The sequence below is a fragment of the Protopterus annectens genome, chromosome 6.part0, assembly GCF_019279795.1.
Source record: "Protopterus annectens isolate FY-2018-M chromosome 6.part0, PAN1.0, whole genome shotgun sequence".
NCBI lineage: Eukaryota > Metazoa > Chordata > Ceratodontiformes > Protopteridae > Protopterus > Protopterus annectens.
This window is the reverse complement of record NC_056737.1, coordinates 272722161-272743284: the sequence shown is the minus strand read 5'-3', so window position 1 is coordinate 272743284 and position 21124 is coordinate 272722161. Positions and strand designations below refer to the sequence as shown.

Sequence of the window (21124 nt, the reverse complement as noted above, 5' to 3'; positions counted from 1 at the left end):
AAGCTTGCACCCAGGAATATTATCTCTTGAGAGGGCACTAGTTTTGATTTCTTTTTGTTTACTGTGTACCCTAGGCAAATTAGCAATTTTTTTACAAACGCCAGGTGCTTTAGAAATGTCCTTGCTCTCTGCTTGAATAAGGCAGTCGTCCAAGTAGGGATATATCTGAATTCCTTTTTGTCTGCAAAATGCAATTAATGGTGCCAGGCATTTTGTGAAGACCCTGGGTGCAGTAGACAAGCCAAAGGGCAGTGCAGAGAATTGGTAATGCATTGAGCCTGCTATAAATCTGAGGTATCTTCTGCACAATTGTCTGATTGGGACATGCAGGTATGCCTCCTTGCGATCCAAAGTAACTAGCCAAGCCTCCTTGCCCAGCATGGGCAGAAGTTGTTGTAGTGTTAACATTTTGAATTTTGGAACATCCAAGAAAGTATTTAGGATTGACAGGTCCAGTACTGGTCTCCAGGCTTGGTCTTTTCTGGGTACTAAGAAAAGTCTTGAGTAAAATCCTTGTCCCTGTTCTTCTTGTGGAACTTTTTGAATAGCTCCCATATCCATAAGAGCAGCAATCTGTTTTTGTGCCTCTGCCCATTGGTTTTGTGGCAGGTTTGTCACACCTTTTGGTTTTGGAAGCGAGTGGAAGTGGAACATGTACCCCTGAGAAACTATATTCAGCACCCATTGGTCTTGGGTGATCATGTGCCAATTTTTTGAGAAAAGTGCTAGCTTTCCCCCTAGGGGTGCTGTCAACTGGTAAGAGCTTGGCATTTGCAGAGGGAAGTCATTGTGACCGTTTCCTATAAGGTTGTGATTTGTCTTCTCCTCCTTTGGGGGCTGAAGCACCCCATTGTTTAGTTCTGTAGGAGCCTTGGGGCTGAGATCTGCCTCTTGGGCGTCTGTATCGGCCTCTTTGTGGCCTGTCTGATACTGGAAAGGACAAATTTTTTGAAGGCCAGTTTCTGATAAATCTAGGTGGTTGAACCTGTAAGAAATCTTTCACCGTTTGCATTGACTTTGCTTTATCCTCCATTTTCTTAAACACCTCTTCTGCCTTAACACCAAACAAAGTATCATGCTGTAGTGGAGCATCCAATAATTTTACTTTAACATGGTCAGGTAAACTTTGCTCTTTCAACCAAGCATGTCTTCGAATAACTGAGCCTGTAACTGCGGCTCTACAAGAAGCCTCTAATGAATCAAAACCACATTGCAGAGTATGCTTTCCCACTTGTTCAACTGCATGAAATAAATCCTGCATTTCTTTACTGTCAGGACTTTCTACATTTGTAACCATTTTCTGCTTTAACAATGACATGAGATACTGTTGATATTTAAGCATGTGAAACAGACAATTTAAAGCTCTTACAGCTAAAGTAGCAGAAGTGTAAACTTTTTTTCCCCCATCTGTCCAGAGCTCTGGAATCCCTATCTGAGGGGACAGGATTTTTGGCAGTGGAAGCTTTAACCCCTTTAGGACCCTGAGAAATTGTTTCTGGGTCTACAGCGGGGTTTTTGTAAAGAAATTTATGAGAGTCAGTGGACCCTGTAGTACCGGTCTGACTTTACTGGTGCATGGGGTAAAGAATCTGGAGACAGACTGGATTCAGAAAAAACATCATCTACACTATCAAGCACAGGGGGGATTAGCCAGGGGCCTGTGCTGAGGCAATAAAAGGAAATCTCTGAGCCTTTTCTTGGATTCCGAGTAGTCCTGGCTCTCCCAATGGAAATGCTCCCTCATGGTGTGCAGGGTTTCCCCAAAAGAATAATCCTCAGGCGGTGAGGCCGAATGAATGGACTCTTCAGCATCAGAGTCCTCATAGGGAGGGAGAGAATAGCCCTGATCAGAAGAATCAGAGGAAATGGAAACCTGATCAGAGGAATCATAATCAGTGTCTTGCCTAGGCCTTTTGTCAGGAGGGGGATGGGAGCCCCTGATTAAAGTAATAAGGTCTTCGGCCATTTTAAGCATCTATTTCTTTGGCATGGATGACTGTTCTGGAGAATGCTGCACTTGCTTCCTTGTCTTTAGTGGTGTTTTTGACTTTGCCTTTGCTGCTGTAGTAGCCTTAATTGTAAGCTGTGAAGGTCTGAAAACACCCTCAGAAGCCGGTGCCTGCTCAGCGGCTCCGTACCCATCTGAGGGTTTAGTTTCCGTAGGCCCAATACCTTGAGTTTCCACAGACCTCAGTGTCTCCACGTGGCTGTCGGTTATGGCCTGTGGCTCTGAGGTAGCGGGTGTCAGGGGCTGCAAAAGCACCTCACTGAGAACAGGCAACTGGCCTAGAAGAGGCTTCGTCGTCAGTTTTGGACCTCGGATGCTGTCTTTTTCTTTGTCTTTGCATTTTTTATACATTCTGGACGTTGGTTGTTCCAACGGCATTATATAATTAAATCTTCATCCAAAATAACGTAAAGCAAAATCAAACCGACGTTTAATAGTGTGTTTATTGAATCTAGCACAAAACCGACAACTAGTAACGTCGTGGTCAGGGCCTAAGCAAGGAATGCAAGTAAGCAGAAAGTCCTTATGAGGTATTTGCTTCCCACAAGAAACACAATTATTTACTTTTACTGACATCGGTCTGGAGCAAGAAAAAGTTTCCCCAACGGGGTACTTAGCTTTATTGAAGACTTCGGTTCTGAAATTCAATTTTGAAAATCTCAGGAGTCGGCCGACTGGCACTTGCAAACTGCTTTTGCTTCGGGCACCACACGGCAAGAAAGACTGAAGAAAATGGCGTCGGTTGCAACTTTCATACCCCTGGCCACTGACGTCAGGGAAGAGGCGACAGCGACAGACGCCGGACCAAGACTTTGGAACTCAGGCCGATTGCCAGCAGGATAACTCAAGTGTAATGACTGCACCAGTGAAACACGATGAACATCAGGGTATTACTGGTAGAGGAGGTGGAGCTTCAGGGCTAAAGTCTTTTGGGTTGGCCAGCCACAGATCTGACTCAGATTAGATAAACTACAGGTTGGATCCAGATGGAAAAGACATCAGATTATCCTTTTCAATTGAGAATGGCACAGAAATCTTTATACAATCACTTCCTACTGCCCAACCAAAAAATATGTATGAGACATGGTAGCATCTTTATCAAGACTTTTTATATCAGAGTAACAATGTTTATCAAAAGGAGAAACACCTCTAGGCATCATTATTCAACTGACTTCAATGGTTCAACATGCATTATATTTTAAAATACTACAGCAAGCAATATCAAACAATCTTTAGAAGTCTGATCAAGAAAAAAAACTCATGGCCTACTAGCAAATACTCATAAGACTTAAAGGGCTGTCGGTACACCCAGTTAAACGCTACCCCAACTATTTCACTAACAAAAACTCTGCGGGGGCGGATTCGTTTCTGCAGGTCTGCATTTTAGTTTCCTGAACCCATTTTTTTTTTTTTTTTTTTTTTTTTTTTAACAAATGCAATATTTGCTGCAATCAGATTGAACTGAAGCTGTTCTGCCCCTTTTCACAAATATTTTAGTATATGTATGTATGTATGCACATATATGTGTGTATATGTGTGTGTGCGTGTTTATATATATATATATATATATATATATATATATATATACACACACACACACACACATATACACACACGTCTGTATGTATATTTATTTTTACTTGACACTCTTTCCTTATCCAGCAATAAGAGCTTTCCATGGGATCGTAATTCAGATTACTTAAATTATATAAGAGTTTAAGGAAGCTGCAGAGTTACGCAACTAAATCAGGGACTTTCAAGCCCAGCTGGGGCAGTAGGAATTATAAACCCATGCCAAGACATCCTATGACAAAGCCCATTCCAGAGAAAATTAATGACTTTCCTATTCAATTTATTACAAAACCCCAAAGGTGAAGAAATGGGAAGTGTAGATCAATATGCGTGTGTAACAAACCAAACCACCACAAAGAATCTGGAGACACTGTGCCTACGTAAATCACTCAACAAACTCGAAAACGGCCCTTGACAGCAGGAGGATCCACAAAGAACACCAGTGTGGGGAACCACTTTATTAAAACACCAAACAAATGTATCACTCACTAATGTGCAATTACTCTAAACACTTAACTGTTTCAGAGCGTTTTTCATTCACAAAATACAACTTCTTCAGACATGCAACATCTCCCTCTCTCACATGGTTCAATAAATACAAAAATCAACCAACCACAATACAAACCCCTCACTTATTAACATAATTAATTAAATAAAGTTCACCCTAAGCAAAATACCTTTAAAAACTGAATAAATGCTGAATAAAATACAAGTAAAAATACATGTAAAAAATGAAATGCATGTAAAAATGGTCAGCTGAGGATTTGGAGAACCATAAAATATTATACATATATAAAAATAGATAAATATATAACAATATATGCAAACTCATCCTTGTTACATGAGAATAGATGCTACAAACTAATGGAGTGAAATCCTAATCTGCTACCCTCTAGTGATCACAGCAAGGCATAACGGCCCATATGGAACAAATACAATTAAGCACTGTCACTATCCAAAGCTATAAAGTGAAAATATGTAATAAACATATTTTAAAAAATATTTAAAAAAATGTATATAAAATAAACATATCCAAAATATATAAAAAGTACTGCTTTGACTATAAAAACAGGTATTAAAACCAATACATCTAATCATTGTTGATATAACCATTATAATCTAGCTGCCTTAAGTTTCAACACTGGGGCAAGGGAGACCTGTTCATACAGTCCTGAAAAATTACAAACCTCAAGGATCAGTTGCCAAAATACTTCACGCTATTCAATGTTTGTCTCCCATTGCCCCCCCCCCCCCTCTGATATCATATGGCACTTGATAAAATACTGAATAAATAAAAAATCGGCTGCTGGCTGCAAAATATTCCACAGAAGAGCGTTTATTCACTACAAACACAGTAAAGTAAGCACTTTCGTCTTACTCTAATAAGTAAAAGTTCATCAAACCAATAATCACAGTAAATGCATGCCATATATACAAATTTAACAAATCACATGATAATACATTTAAAAATGAAAGCCCAACTACCTAAAATTATATCAGGTTGTAAAGAGCAAATTGAAAGCCAGAAAATAATAATAAATAAATACATTAAAAAGCATATGAAAAAAGTGGCACCTTAAAATAACACACACCTAACATATGTTTGTAAAACTGTGTGAATAGCAACCGCAAACAGTATTACATGACACACAAACCATGGAACCAATACTAACAATCTAATATAAAATAGTTACCCATGTTATTAAAATTTTTCACTTCAAATACACTTGTTTACAATTGTTTAAGGAAGTTCTGCTCACCTTTGAATGCTCTTATATTTTAGTATGCAGCTAATGAACTCAAATCGTTCAAGCCTAGTGGACTATAAGCATTCAATTTTACTTGGTACAAAAGTTCACAGATTTCTAACATTAAACCCAAAGGGCCCCCCTCAGGGATTGTAGTCTATCTGATCTATAATTCGAAAACTAAAACTATGCTGTGGATGTTCCTGGATATGTTTTGCCAAGGCGTTTTCCATCTTTGATTTCCTAATACTATATAGATGTTCATGTACTCTGTCTTTGAGCTTACAATCCATCTTACCAATGTAAAAGCAAGAACAGAGTTTAAAAGCTGCCAAGTAAACCACACTCTTGGATAGACAATTGAACCTTTTGTTGATACAGAACTTTTTACCCCTTACAGTAAAGACCTTACCCACTTCCATATATCTACAGTATGCACAACTTTTGCACTTATACATACCCGTAGTTCTTAACACAGGGCTGGCTCTCTCAAACAAGTTTTTAAGGTTAGAAACTCTTCTGTAGGTCATCCCAGGAGTTGATTAAATAATAGTGGCTAAATCCACAGCCGACCTTAATAAATTCCAATTCTTGCATATAATCTGCCTTATAACAAGAGCGTCCAGGCTAAAAGATGCAATGAAAGTGAGTTTAAATGGGTCTTCCTTATTAGAATGTAGAAAGTCAACTCTAGAGGTTGATGATCTAGTGGGGTGAAAACTTGATGTTAGAATGGGATTATATTCACCACTAAACCTTTTGTGTTGGACTTCAAAAATCAATTCATCCAATAACTGGGTAGGGTAACCACGTTTTAGGAACATGTCATACAGTAATTGTCACTCGAGTCTGAACTCTTTCCTCGGATACCATCTGGGCTGCTCTCACCAGTTGGCCCTTTAGTACTGATCTTTTCTGTTGGTAAGGGTGACAACTGGTGAAATGCCGAAATGAGTTTGAATAGGTGGATTTCCTATGTATCCTAGCTTTAAATGTTTTTGCATTTTTATCTTTATATAACAAAATCTAGATAGGATATACCCACCAGTCCCAGACTGTGCGTGAACCTTAGAAAAGTAGTCGATTCATTTAAATAGGTCACAAAATTCGGGATGTCATCGACCATGCCTTCAAACATGATGAACACATCATCCAAAAATCTCGTGTAATAATAGATGTTATTCTTAAATGGATTATTGTTGAAGACATGGTAGAGCTCTCAGTGGGCCATCACCAAATTGGCAAAACTTGCCTCACATGGGGAGCCCATAGTGACACCAGTTTTCTGCAAATAACATCCATTAAACATAAAATAATTGTTAGTTAAAATTAAATCTAACAATTCTTCTAACAGCTCAATTTCCCTTTCTGAGCCACCTTTTTGTTCGAATTAGACTGGTTACCCATTCAATACCCGTGTTAATGGGTATTACCGTATAAAGGTCTTTAACATCAATGGTCAAGAGTATAATATCATCCTTACACTCTATGCCATTGATGCTATTTAAAAATGACCACAAATCCCTACAGATATAATTATCTTGTCAACAAACTTCTTCAGTATTGTATCTACATACTTTGCCAAGGGATAATTAATAGAATTTCTCCCATTTACTGTAGGTCGAAGTGGTGGGTCCAAAAGATCTTTATGGACCTTTGGAATTCCGTAAATCACTGGAGTGAGGCGGGCTAAACATGACAAGTAACTGTACAATTCCAAGGGGATCCTGGACTCTATAAATAAGTTAAGGAACACTTATTTTCTGGTGAGCTCAGTTCATTTCATTAAGGGAAGCTATACCATAATGATCTGAACTAAGTAACTCTGTCATATGTTTGATGTAATCATCATTATCAAAAGACACAAGGCCTCCGCCTTTGTCAGGTTTCACAACTCTGACATTCTGGAAGCTTTAACTGTTCAAGCTCTCTCATTCTTGTCTCGTGAAATTACTGACTCTACCTGAAGGTCTGTGTCTACTGGTTTCAAGGCTATCCTTTAAGTCCAGCTCACACACTTGTTCAAACACGAGTAAACCAGGTGGTAGCGGTGGGTTGAATGTGCTCAACACCTTACATTTATTCTGTATCCTTGGTTGATCTTTAAACAAAAATTCCAGATTAATTTTTCAGACAAATAACCTTAAATCAATTATTGTTCTGGCTATATTAGCCCTTAAATCAGGTTCAAACATAAGTCCACTAGGTTAGTTTCCACTTCTATGCTAGAATAATTGAAGATCTTAAAATCCTAGCTACTGTTGAAGGCCATCCTGAGACAGTTAGCAGTGGCACTTTTGTCTGCACAATAAACACCAGCTAGGACATCCCTAGCTGGATCATCAGTTACCTCTGGTTGACCCCGTTCAATCCCTGCTTCTTCCCTTGGTAGGATCTTCCACTGCCTGCTGAATTCACATACTACCGGCTCTTCCTGTGAAAATTTTGGGATACACTGCTGGTGCCTGGTTCTTGACTGTCAAAAGCCTGGAAAAAGACTGGAAATCCTAACTAATTGTCCTTTTACTATACTTTTTTTGTCTGTAGGGATGGGCACTGGTATAATACAAATAGGAATTAGAAAAAGTACTCTTTCTAAAAACAGTAGATTTAAATACATTGGTCAAATCCTTATGAATATTAACATCTAAAAAGTCCACCTACTCCCTAGTTATAGTATGCGTAAATTTTAAAAACTCGGTGATGTTACCTATATACTCTAAAAATTCATACAGTTTGCCCTCAGTATCGGTCCAAAAGATGCATAAATCATCCAGATATCTCTTGTATAGACACCAACACTTCACGTAAGGGGAATTAAAAATATATTTCTTTTCCCATATTTTTAATACAATATTAGCATAACTGGGGGCGCAACATGCCCCCATCACTGCCCCCTTAATTTGTTTGAAAAACTCCCCCTCAAAGTGAATGACATTATTGTTTAATATGTCCATCATCTCCACAATCACTCTGAATTCCTTGTTCGTAAATCTTTTAGCATCTAAGAGGGCCTCCTCTAACCAATCTATGCCTATACCATGAGGAACAACAGAAAAATCATCTATATCAATTGTCACAAAAATATTTCAACAAAAAAAATTTGATCTATGGATTTTAGAAAATCCCATGAGTCCTTAAGTATTCCCTCGTGTTCCATCCAAATGGCTTTTAATTTTGTCAACGTATTTAGCAAGAGCAAAAGTCTTTGAGCCATTGGCAGCCACTATGGGAAAGGGGAGGACTCTCAAGGTTCTTCTGTACCTTCGGGACCCCAAAAATAGAGAGAGTCACCGTTTTTTCCACCCATACATAATTAAATAATTTGGTGTCAATCATTTTATCATATAATAATTCTCTTAAACCCAAATCAATGTTGGAATAGGCTATGTTAATTTCATTGATCAGATACTCTTTGGTATTTTTATTTCCATTTTAGCCATATACATATTATCCATCATCACCATCCCCCCTCCCTTATCTGGCTTCATAACTCTAATGTTGCTGCTGCTCTTACTTAATTCCAACAAAAGCCTTTTCTCCCGATAAGGGAGGTTGGAATACACCTTAGACTTGCGGCTTCCCTCAATTCTCTCTCTACAACTGTTTCAAAGTTTCTAAGTTGGGGATGTAAAGGGAGAGTGAACATTTTTATTTATTTTTACATTTGTTGACTGGGATAGTCTGACTGGATACATGTCCATTTTCAGAGGCGGCCCGGGGAGAAAAGCTCCACATAGTAATGTGCATATACAGACAGTTTATAGAATACATGAGACACACTGTTTATACAAATTTTAAATCAGAAATTAGCACTATACAAGTGTAGGACAAAAGATAGAAGATAGAATTATGAAATTCTTCATTAGGGCACTTAGTATGCATTATACAATTGGATTAGAGTTTTTGAGACACAGAGATGATTCTAGTCAGGATTGCAACAAGGGCATAGCCAGTGTGATTTAAAATATTTTTTGAGATTTTCTTTGAATAGTATAAGTGAGGGTTTAAGAGTAAAGTTAGCAGGGAGTTGATCCCAGGTTTTACCAACCAAGTTGGCAAACAGGGCTTCATCAGCTGTGTTGTTGGATTTGATTGTCTGGATCAACAGTCTATTGGATGAATGAAGTATACTGTGATTACTATATGGGCTGACAATATTTTTAAGTGCTGGTGTATTATCAGGGTGGTAGAGAATTTTATGAGTTGGTTAATCTGTAGTAGGGAAGGTAGCTCAAGCCACCCTAGAAGATTTAGGTTGTGACAGTGCTAAGTTCTATAGGCTGAACCAGTGGCAAACTAGCTATATGGTTGTAACAGTGGGATAAATTTGTTAATTTCAGTTATGCACAGGCTTGTGAGTAGAGGGGAGGCATACAGGAAAGTGGACAGGAGATTAGAACGGGCAATAGCAGTTCTGACAAGAAGAGTGAGGAAGGGTTTGAGCTTGTAAAGGGATCCAAGTTTTTTGTTTATGGTTTTGATGGTTTGACTGACATGTGCATCAAATGTAAGGTCATGGTCTATTATGACTCCCAGGGATTTTGGTTTGGGTTTCAGGGGAGACGATGGTCCCATTTGTTAGATATTATGGTAATGGTTGGAGAGCTGGACCTATGAGTTGGAGTGAACAGGAGCAACTTTGTTTTTTTAGGGTTTAACAACAGACGGCAATTAGTGAGAGCCAGTTTTCAACAGTATTGAAAGACTGCAGATCTGCTTGTGAGGTGGCTGAGCAGATCAGCATGGTTGTCTGCAAATTTAATACAAATTGCCTTAGGAATAATGGTGTGGAGGTCATTAATAAACATGGAGAACAGAAGGGGTCCTATTACTGAGCTCTGTGGGACTCCTAAGGAGAAGGTTAGACAGGATGAAAGCATATCTTTCCATAGGACAGCCTAATGGTGTCCAGACAGATAGGACCGAAACCACTGGAGAGAGTGGTAGTCTAAGGAGAAGGCTTTCAGGGTATGGATGAGTAACTGATGGTTAACCATGTCAAAAGCCTTGGATAGATCTATAAAGAGTGAAGGAAAGTAGGCTGCTATTATGGTTAAGGTTAATGACATTAGAGAAAGAGAGAAGAGCTGAGGAGGTGCTGTGGAATGACCTGAAACCATGCTGAGAGTCAGCCAGCAGCTTACCTTGAATTAGGTGGTGTATGAATTGTTTATGGACACAGTTTTTCCATTTTAGCTAGTGGAGATAGAACGGCTATGGGTCTGAAGTTTGATAGTTCTATGGAGCTATCGCCTTTATGTAGAGGTATAACATGGGATACTTTCCAAATTGAGGGGACGGAGGCTTCGGATAAGGTTCTATTTATCAAGACTGAAATTGGGTAGGCTATGACGTCAGCAGCCTTTTGCAAGTACTCTGCTGGGAGTAGATCGGCAGCCAGAGTGGTAGGCTTTAATTTCTTGACAAGACTTCGGATTAGAGTGACAGGAACAGACTGAAAGCTAAAGGAGAGAGGGGAATTAGGTGTGTTATTATCTAAGACAGAGGAGGTGGGAGTGTGTTGGCTGGCCAGGGTCTAGATAGTTTCTGTGAAGAAGCTATTAAAGGTATTTGCAGTGTCTACTGGTGAATCACGGGTAGAGGCTAAAGGCGAGGGAGTAGAAGTATGTCCTGAGTGAAGTAGCTTATTTATGCCAGCCCAGAAATTTTGGGGTTTCTTATGGTTTTTCTGTTGCAAATGGTAATAGTTCTTCTTGTCAGAGTAACAGATTTTGTTCCTTAATTGTCTACATCTAAGCTGATGTTGTGGGTCTTTTGTAGCACACCAAGTGGCCCATGGTTTATTTCTAAGTATGATTTTAGATTTTGTGTCTTTTGAGAGCCAAGGTGCTGATTTAGTTTTGGTTCTGATGGAGCAGGTTGGGACATGGGAGTCAAGGATGACAAGGAATTTGTTACTGAAGTATTCCACTGCATCATCCAGTGGAAGTAGTTTTAGGGGAGACCAGTTGCATGCTCTGAGCTCATTTTGGAAGTTGGTGAGGTTAAAGTTTTTGTTGGATCTTATTGTTTTGTAAGTGGGTAATTGGGGGTTGTCAGCTTTGAGCTTAATTATATAAGTGAGGCAGTGGTCACTTAGGTCATCGGACAAAGTCCCGGACTTGTATAACTGGGGATGGCCATTGATAAGTATCCAGTCTAGGGTACTTTCTTTGTTATTAGATTTATTAAGCCTGGTGGGAGTGGAAATGACCTGTGAAAACCCACATAGGTTAATATGGGCAGTGGGAGATTCAGAGGAGCAGGAGCTCCAGTCAGTATTGAAGTCTCCAAGAACAATGGTTTCTTGGGGGTAGTTACTTGGTAACCATTGTAGGATGTCTTCTAGAGTGCTAGCATTTTTACCCAGGGGAATGTAGACAGACAATATATCTACATTTGTTGTTATTAATTTGACGTTTGGTAATCAGGGTTTCAGCATTACTATCTTGGGGTGGTTGTTTGATATCTGGAGTGACTGTTAGGTTAAATTTGTAGAGAACAGCGACTCCACCACCTTTCCTATTAGCTCTGTCAAGTCTAAGTATTTGATACCCAAGGGGTATTACCTCATTATCTTTAGTTGTTGGTTTTAGCCAGGTTTCAGTAAGACATAGTATGTCTGGGGAATGGACTGCTAAGAGGGCGTGCAAGTTGTGAACCTTATTATTTAAGCTTCTAATGTTTAGATGACAAGCTAAGAACGAGTTGGGGGCGTCAATTAGACAGAGTAATGTTGGAAGGATTATTAGTGTGGGAGCTAGGTGCAGCAGTGTAGGCTGGGCCAGGGTTAGGGTGGATGTTGCCATGCATCGTGAGGTTGTAGCATAAGTTAACTATGAGTTTTAGTATTTTCAATAAGAGTTTTTGGTAATGTTTCATTTTTGGGGTGGAGTGACTATCTGATTGGAAGTATTTGGGGGTAGTGGAGTTGGAAGAATGGGTAGTAGAGAAGCATTCATGTTTGTTCAGTACTGGTAGGGAGGCGATATGGAATTTAGTGTACTGAAAACCTAGGCTGAATTGATTTTCATAGATTGTGAGGATATATGGGAAGACTATCAAGGGTACTAAAGGAAGAATTTTGGGTGCTTGCATTGTGACAGGTTTTAGTGTTTAGTTGTTTTTATGAACAGACTGTTGAGAGACTTGGCTATTAGAGGCAGAGCTGTTAAGAGTGCAGCTTTTGGTGATTGGTTAATTAGGAGGGGAGTGGCTTAACAGATATAAATTTAGGGATACTAGGGGAGAATGGGACTTGGCGGCTGGGTGGCGAGCGGAGTGGGGATGAACCAAATCTCAATCTACCTGTGTTCAGTGTTTGCAAGGTAGGTAACTCACTAAATGAAGCTAGATTTAACCTATAGTTATACAGGCAGTTTAAAATAAACTTTTGGAGTGAGTAAACACCTGTATTTACCCTTAGATAGCAATATAGTGAGTGACTGTATGTTTATCTAGGTTTGGTACAATTGTAATAATTTACAGGAGCATGAGGATAATTTCCAGTGCTATGGACCCAGTTCAGCGTTTTAACAGTGAAAATATACTTAGGTTTATAGATATTAACCTTGTATAGTCTTTTAAAATAGTGGGTCAGAGTTGTACTGCTTTTCGTTCTTAGTCGCTAGCAGCGGATAGTTCTTTTAATGTTGTTAGTCTTTCAATGAGAGTTGTGGGGGATAGAACCTGAAATTGATACAGAATTTACTTCCATAATTACAACATATGAATGACCATAAGAGCTAAATCTCTACATAAAATCAGTTAGATCAATCTCTACTACACACAAAAACTCCACCACTTATTTTAGTAAAATGTTCCTAATGCCCATAGCCTGAGCGGCATTCAAGCACAGTTAGTGAACATATTACATAACTACGTTAGGAAGCTAAAAATGCATTACTTAAATCAAGCCAGTCTTAAGTGTATCCGCTAGTGTTGTTTCACTAAACCAAATTAAATTAGTGATGTCCAGTAGTATTGGTTACATGAGGAAGTTATGCACAGTAACCATCAATACCCTAAGCTTATCTGAACAACAAAGCAGCAATCTCTGTTTTAATTAGCAAGCTATGCCAAAACAGTCGTTTGTTGTATAACCAAGTTACATATACTAGAAATGGCAGCAGCAATCTCAGTTCTTAATAACAAGTTTAGCCAAAACAGTCATTTTCATATAACCAAGTTACATATTCTAAAAATAGCTTACACGCAGTTGGAATGACATACCATGCTTGTAGAATAATCAATCAATTGGGTTACTTTTCTTTCTAAGATTATTATCCTCTATTTTTTCTGTACCATCATTAGCGAACATTAACTCAAGATTTTTCTTTCTTACAAATAATTTTACATCAATGATGAGTTTGCTGTCACATTTTCTATTGGGCACAAACTTCAGCCCTTTCATAAATTAAAATAACTTTCGTTCAATTCTATATTGCTATAATTAAAAATCTTATAATTCTGAAATGAATAAACATAGCCCGATTGTACAATAGTAGCCTTCCTCAGGTCAGGAAATTCCAAAGTGTCTTTTCAAGTTTAAATTAAAATTGCCACCTTCCATATTATTACCATGTCTGTCATCCCTTGATGCATATTCTTTGTTTCTAATTTATTGACAAGAATTCTTATAAGGGGGTTGTTGCATGTCTGAAGAAGTTCTATTTTGTGAACGAAAAACGCGTTGAGACAGTTAAACGTTTAGAGTTATTGCACATTAGTGAGTGGTGCATTCGTTTAATGCTTTAATAAAGTGGTTCCTCACACTGGTGTTCTTCATGGTTCCTCCTGCTGTCAAGTGCCACGAGTTTTTTGAGCAATATGCATGTGTATATACCTTTAAGAAGCTATCCAAGGGCTTGCACTAGAGTATAAATGCTGAGCACGTGCGAACCGGACTGGCATTTTATAGTTAGCTGTTGAGATGTGAACATGTATGTACGTAAGCTCCATTTGTTAGTTTGTTCATATTTAAAGATGCTGCTATCCATCCTGATGTGTCTGTATATATTAAAGCATCTGAACGATACCCCAAGCCTTAATATTTGTAATAGAGACAAATGAGTGACATGGTGTCTAAAAGGACAGTGACAGAAGTGGCATATCCAAAAGGTCATGATATCAGAAACGACATATCCAAAGAACCTGCAGTCAACTGGCACAGTAAAGGGGCATGAAGTTTAAAATGGCTTGGTGAAAATGATTTAAGGCACTTATCCAGATGTTAGTGGAATATACAGCAGTGGACCATCCCCAAAATGTGCATACTTTGTAAAACAGGTTAGAAATGAATTTCAGTTATTAAATCTTGCTCGGCACTATTTTTGCACAGTATGAAACAAGGCATACAGAACACTCACTTGCATAAGCAAATATGTACGATATTGATATAAATATTTGAATTACTACAGAAAATGTTTGAAATGAAGTCCAATTGCATAAAACAAACAAAATAAAGGGAAATGACTGCATTTTTCGCAAAAAATATGCATTTAAGTATTAAGCAAAGACATCTGAGTTTTCATAAGTGTATAAACTGTTCGCGTGTTTAGGCAGTGTTACAATAAAGCTATTTCACAAAGTAGAGCCATTACAAGGCATATTTCGCAGAGCACAGCCACTACAGAGCATATTTCACAAAGTAAAGCATTTAGAAGAGTTTATTGTGCATTTGAATGTTGTTACAAGCTCACAGAACAGTTTGTTCATACATAATTACAAGGGCCATATTTTCAGTGTGTTTGTGCATACTTTGCAGGCATGGCAGAAGGATATTGAAAACCCAGTGCACTTGTGTTCGACAATAACATTGCTGAGAACCAAATAGTGTATGAGCAAGAGTACATTTTCATACAGGCTGCATTTTCTGATAAAGATGACCATACAAAGACATGTTTTCTACTTAATTTAGCTGGGTCAAAAGCCATTGAAAAGGAGTGCTAATTTGTGTATGCAACCTGCTATTTATGCTGGATAGGTGGAAAACTGCCATATTGTTGTACAGGCTGAGTCAAGGATGGACCCAGAGTGCTTAAACTGTAAATTTATCGAAATGTGTAACCCCCAGACAAATGTTACAATGGAAGGGCACTTATTTTATACAAGGGATCAAAAGCCCGGTGAAACTTTTGCAGCATATATAACTGACCTGAGAAATGAAGCAAAAACATGCAGATCTGGTGACTTAAGGGATGAGTTGATAAAGGACAGACTTGTGTGTGGTATAAAAGATGTGCAGTGAGAAAAGAGTTTGCCTTGTGACAGTGATTTAACTTTGAATAAGGCCATTGACATTTGTCAGATCTATGAGCTCACAGAAAAGCACACAAATATGCTCACAAATGAGAGCAGCTCCAGAAGGCACAGCGATAAAGCTTATGTAGATAGTATGCAGCACGTGGTTAAAAGAAACTGGCCCAAGCACATGGCAGTTGTAACCCCTACAGGACCTACTGGCAAACCCCATAACTTTCTAACACATTTCAGACTGTGCACAGCCTCAGTGAAGCACAAAGTGTGAGTCAAGCACACTCAAAGCAAGGGCCCCAACCTAGTTTCATTGCCAACTGTCGAATCTAAAAGGGAAAAGTATTTAGCTTTTGGTCAACAATGCCACAAATGTAATAAATTGAATCACTTCAAAAGATTTTGTAAATCAAAAGGCCCACATTCCTTCATTAAAAGGGAACATTTTAAGAAACGATTTGATCAGTTAGACTGTGACAAGCCTACTCTAGTTTGGTGGTGTGTCAATGCTTCATGAAACAGTTAATGGAGTTGATTTAAGGGGCAAGAAAGAAGTATATTGTAATGTTCGGATAAATGGCAAATCCACCGAGGTCAAAGTTGATACAGGTTCTAAGTGCAATGTTATGTCTGCAGAAACATCTGCCAGAGTATGTAGAGGTGAAAGGCTTAATGTGGCAAGGTATGCAAAATTACAGTTATGTACTTATCATAACTTGGCATCTTTATCTGCAGTCACCATTCCTCACGTTAGGGTCAGAGTCCCCCGCTACCTAAATCCTGGGAGGCCTCAAGGAAGGACATGCCGAAGAACCGTGGAGCCAAAGGAAGCCCTTCCTCTAGAAATCAAATCCAACTTATAGTGGGAGATGAACGTGTGAGAAGACCATGTTGCTGCTGCACACAAAAGTCATCTAAGGATTGACGATCTGCAAATGCAGTTGAGGTAGACACCACCCTTGTGGAATGAGCCTTTACTGGTGCAGATAAAGGAACACCTTCTGAAGAGTAAATGAAGGAAACACATTGCGAAATCCAGTGGGAGATGGTGACTTTTGAAATCCCTCTGTCCCTTCTAGTCATAGAAAAGGCTACAGACAACTGGTCTGAACGTCTAAATTCATTAGTCTTATGTAGGTAGAAACTAAGCTGATGAACATCCAAGGTGTGCAGGATATATTCCCCTTTATTGGCATAGTTACAGAAAAATACTGGAAGATGAATACATTGATTAAGATTAGTTGTTGAAACCACCTTGGCATAAAGGATGGATCTGGTTTCAGAGACACACTGTCCTTATGGAAAATTAAGTACGGTAGCTTAATTGTACGAGCTTGCAGCTCCAAGACTCTGTTTGCTGAAGTTACTGGCACCAAAAAATCAGTCTTCCATGAAAGGGATTTGGCATCACAAGATGCCGCCGGTTCGAAGGATGGTCTTGTCAATGCCTGCAGCACCAAAGTCAAATACCACAGAGGAGATGGATGCTTCACAGGGGGTCGCAAAAGAAAAACGCCTTTTAAAAAGGCCTTGCAGAGACTGGAAGAAAAGGCAGAATCATCACTACGATGAAAATCTGACGCTGCTGCCAACTGAACCTTGGTCGTGGAGAAATTGGCCCCTTCCTTAAAAAGAGAAGGATCTCAAGAATGGAAGCTGAAAAGGGGTTCAGATTCTTATTCTTTGCCCAAATAGAAAATCTCTTCCATTTACTGATATAAACCTTCCTAGTGGAAGGCCTCTGGGAAGCAAGGATAATATCCTTTATGGTTGAGGCTAGCCTGGACTTATCCAAAATCACTGGAAATGAACATATCACATTGTCAGACACAGGGTCTGAAGGTTCAGGAGCGAAAGCACAGACGGATGAGATAAAAGATCCAGAATTGGATCGAGCACCCAGGGTGGGTGACTCAAGTGAGACCGTAGAATGGGGAACCACACCTGCCAAGGCCAGAAGGGGGCAATGAGGATCAATTGTCACGAGGCATCTGGCTTTCTGAAGTACTCTGGGAATTGCAGACAAAGGTGGAAAGGCATACAGGAGACCCGGAGGCCAGTCATGAGTGAGCACATTCCTGGGGGATAACTGCTGCATTTGTGGTTGAGAGGAGATGCAAACAGATTGTATCGGACATCCCCCACCGATGGAAGATCTGTTGAGCCACCACTGGATTCAAGGATCACTCGTGAGGGGTCAGAATAGACCTGCTCAATTTGTCCCCCAACACGGAAGCTCCGGGATTATGCATTGCAATGAGAATGCACCCAGTGGACATCGCCCATTCCCAGACCCTCATGGCCTCGCAACAAAGCAGATAAGAATGTGCGTCTCCTTGCTTGTTTATATGCCAAACAACTGCCATGTTGTCTGATAGAACTGCAACAGTTCCCCGAGGGAGGCAATCCTGAAAAGCTTGCAATGACAGGAGGACTGCTCTCATCTCCAGAATGTTGATGTGCAGTTTGGTCTCCGAAGGCAACCATGTCCCTTGGACTGTCTTCCCCTGGAAATTTCCACCTACCCTAGTAGGGAAGTGTCCAAGGTGACTGTGGCCGTGGGAGCTGGTGGAGAGAACGACCTGCCCTCTAGGAGGTCCGGTGAATTAACCCATCACGAAAGATGCTTTCTACACACTGGGTTGAGATGAATGGTGAATGACAGGGAATGCAAAAACGATGACCACTGAACTGCAAACATCCACCGAAGTACTCTCACGTGGTACCAAGCCATCAGAAATAAGTAAATGTCAGCTGCCATGGACCCTAGAGCCCTGAGAAGGGGTGAAGCCGGAGGGCATGTTTGCTCCAGCAGAACTTGAACTTGGGTGCAAATCAGAGACACCCAGTGAAAAAGAAGGGCTGTGATCTGCGTGGTGGTATCCAACAGTGTCTATGAACTCCAGACGAGTAGGAATCAAGGAAGACTTGGCCATGTTCACCCTAATTCCCAACTGATGGAACAGGGAAAGTAAGGTATGAATGTTGTCCAACAGTTTTTGCTTTGTAGGGGCCGTTGGGAACCAATCGTCCAAATAGGGAAATACCTGGATTCCCTGCAGCCAGAGATGAGCTATCACCACTGCCATGCATTTGGTGAAAACCCGGGGGGGGGGCTGAGGTGAGGCCAAAGGGCAGGGCCCTGAACTGAAAATCATCTGCTCCCAAGCGAAAGCGAAGAAACCTCCTGGACCATCGAGCCATCTTTATATGGTAGCACGTGTCCTGGAGGTCCACTGAGCACATCCAGTCACTGCTGTGTAAAAGGAGCACAATCGACTGTACAGTGAAAATCAGAAAGTTCGACTTCTGTACGAACAGGTTCATGCCACTGAGGTCTAGAATAGGACATAGGTCCCCTGTTCTCTTTGGAACTAAAAAGAAGCGGGAATAAGTTCCAGATTTCCTCTGCCCTGCGGGGACCTCTTGGATGGCTCTTTTTTGAAGAAGGTTCGCAACCTCCTGTCAGGCAAACTCTTTCTGACTGGGTGGCATGTCTGGAAGAGTTCTGGATTTCAGGGGAACTTCCAAAAAGGGAATGCAACAGCCTCTGGCTATAATTGTTAGCACCCACTGATCGTATGCAACGCCCAGGCTAGAGGGTGCAAAGATAACCAACCCCTGAATGCCTCCAGGGAAGGACAGTCGGGCAATGTCTCATGGACACTGAAAAGGCTTCTCAGAGAAGGGCTCCCTGGAACCTTGATTCTGCGGGCCTCCTCTGTCCCTAAGGGTGACGTCTACTGTTGAAACCTCTTCCCTGTCCCCTGGAAGAGGAATCATCCTGAACATCCTTTCTTACTCCCCTTCTGGGTCTTAGAAAAGGACCTTTGAGGGGCAGAAAACCTGATACCAATAGCCGGCAATGTCTTCCCTTCCTGTTCACTGCAGGTCAATGTCTCTTTCAAGCTGGGACCAAAGAGTGGGAACCATCAAAGGGGGCTCTGATAAACGACATGAAGTCCTTTGCAAACTCGCTTAGGCTCAGCCAGGCATGATGACTAATGGCGATGCCTGAACCCACCGCCCGTGAGGACCCTTCTGCAGCATTGGAAATTAGCCTCATGGACGAATTCGCAACCGGAGGAAAGGTGGACAGCTTGGGAAAAATCACCTTAAATTCCTCCTCAGACATGGACCCAGAGAGGGAAGTTGACCGTTCTTTTATCAAATCTCTCTGGAGATGGGTGAAATGAGCAAGATCATTTAAGGCTCGCAGGTTAAAGGAAGCTGAAGCGAACACCTGCTTTCCAAATCTGTCCAGAGCTCTGGATTCGCGGTTGGGAGGGTGGACAGAAGAGCTCTGCATTGCCAATTATTTTTTGGTGGCAGCAGCCACCACAATAGCATCAACCAGGACAGTCTTGGACCAAAAAGTTTTATCTGCTGGGGGACTGAGAAATTTGTCTGCTTTCTTAGGCACTGGCTCCATGGTATCTGGCTCCTTCCAAGCCCTATTGGCCATGAGATTAATAAGAGGATCAGCAGTGGGGGGCACCCAAGAGGTAGATGGGCCCATACCGAAGGCCTCCAGAAATATGGTTTCCTCAGAAGACAGGGATTGGGTAGACCAACCGCCTTTGGCCTTGAGGATCTCAAGTATGTCTCCAAAGGAGACGCCCTCTGGCAGAGATGTCTGGGACCCATCCCCTTCATCAGCATCCGTATCTTCAGTTAAGGACTCCATGGGGGAGTCTAGATGTCTCCTCTTAAATGTCCTCCCCCTAGGAACTTCCTCTGTTGGAGGCCGCGGGGAAGACTCAGAAGAGGAGGGGACCCTCTGATGGGGAGGCACCCCCCTGGAGGCTAGACCAAATGGGCTGACTGGACCAGGATGAGAAGGTCCACTCAAATACTGAGGCTGAGTAGGATGACTGTGTGCGGGGAGGCAGCTCTGATAGCAAAGAAGGACCTTTCCGCCGCTTGGAAAGTGGAAGAACTGGAGGAGGTCCCGTCCCCCTCTCCTGCCAACAATACCATAGCAGAAGAGAAGGCAGACCTCCCCGGACCCCCCACTCTGCTGGACAACACCGGACCAGAGCTGTCAAAGGCCTAAGCAACCAGGGGAAGAGACCGGTCTGAAAAACCTGGACTTGAATCCAACCACATGGACCCCGGTTAAACAGCTATGCCCGGAGGGATGGGTTGTCCTGGGGGTGGGGGGTGGTGCAGAAGCAGCACCAACCGCCGATCCCGAAGGGGTAGAGACCAAACTGGGCCCAGACACTCCCCTGGCCTCAGTCCCTCAGAATCCAAGCCAATGGTCAGATGAGGAGCTGTTAAATCAGAAGTGGGAGATTGGCTTCCTGACCTTTGGGCCAGGGAAGTCAAAAGCCCAAACTCCATTTGAGCTTTCGGAAAGGCCCACATCATCCTGTCCATATCCATAGGAAAGGCAGTCCTGAAGATCAGGAGGATATGGAAGACCTGGTGGGAGAGCCCTGCCTGGAACCAGAGGGTCATCTCTTGTGTTCCCTGGAGTAAGACCTACTAGGGAAAAGAAAAGGCCTGCACCGAAATAAAGGGATCCAGGGGAAGG

At 41.2% G+C, this 21124-nt stretch overlaps 1 protein-coding gene across 1 annotated transcript in view; it reads right to left on the bottom strand.

The window, feature by feature from the left end:
- Nucleotides 1-21124, bottom strand: part of PALS1 (protein associated with LIN7 1, MAGUK p55 family member) — a 2503255-nt gene that overhangs the window by 571566 nt on the left and 1910565 nt on the right. The window contains exon 14 of the mRNA XM_044074024.1: nt 6018-6033. Within this exon, the coding sequence (XP_043929959.1) occupies nt 6018-6033 (16 nt within the window). The remainder of the gene's footprint in view (nt 1-6017; nt 6034-21124) is intronic.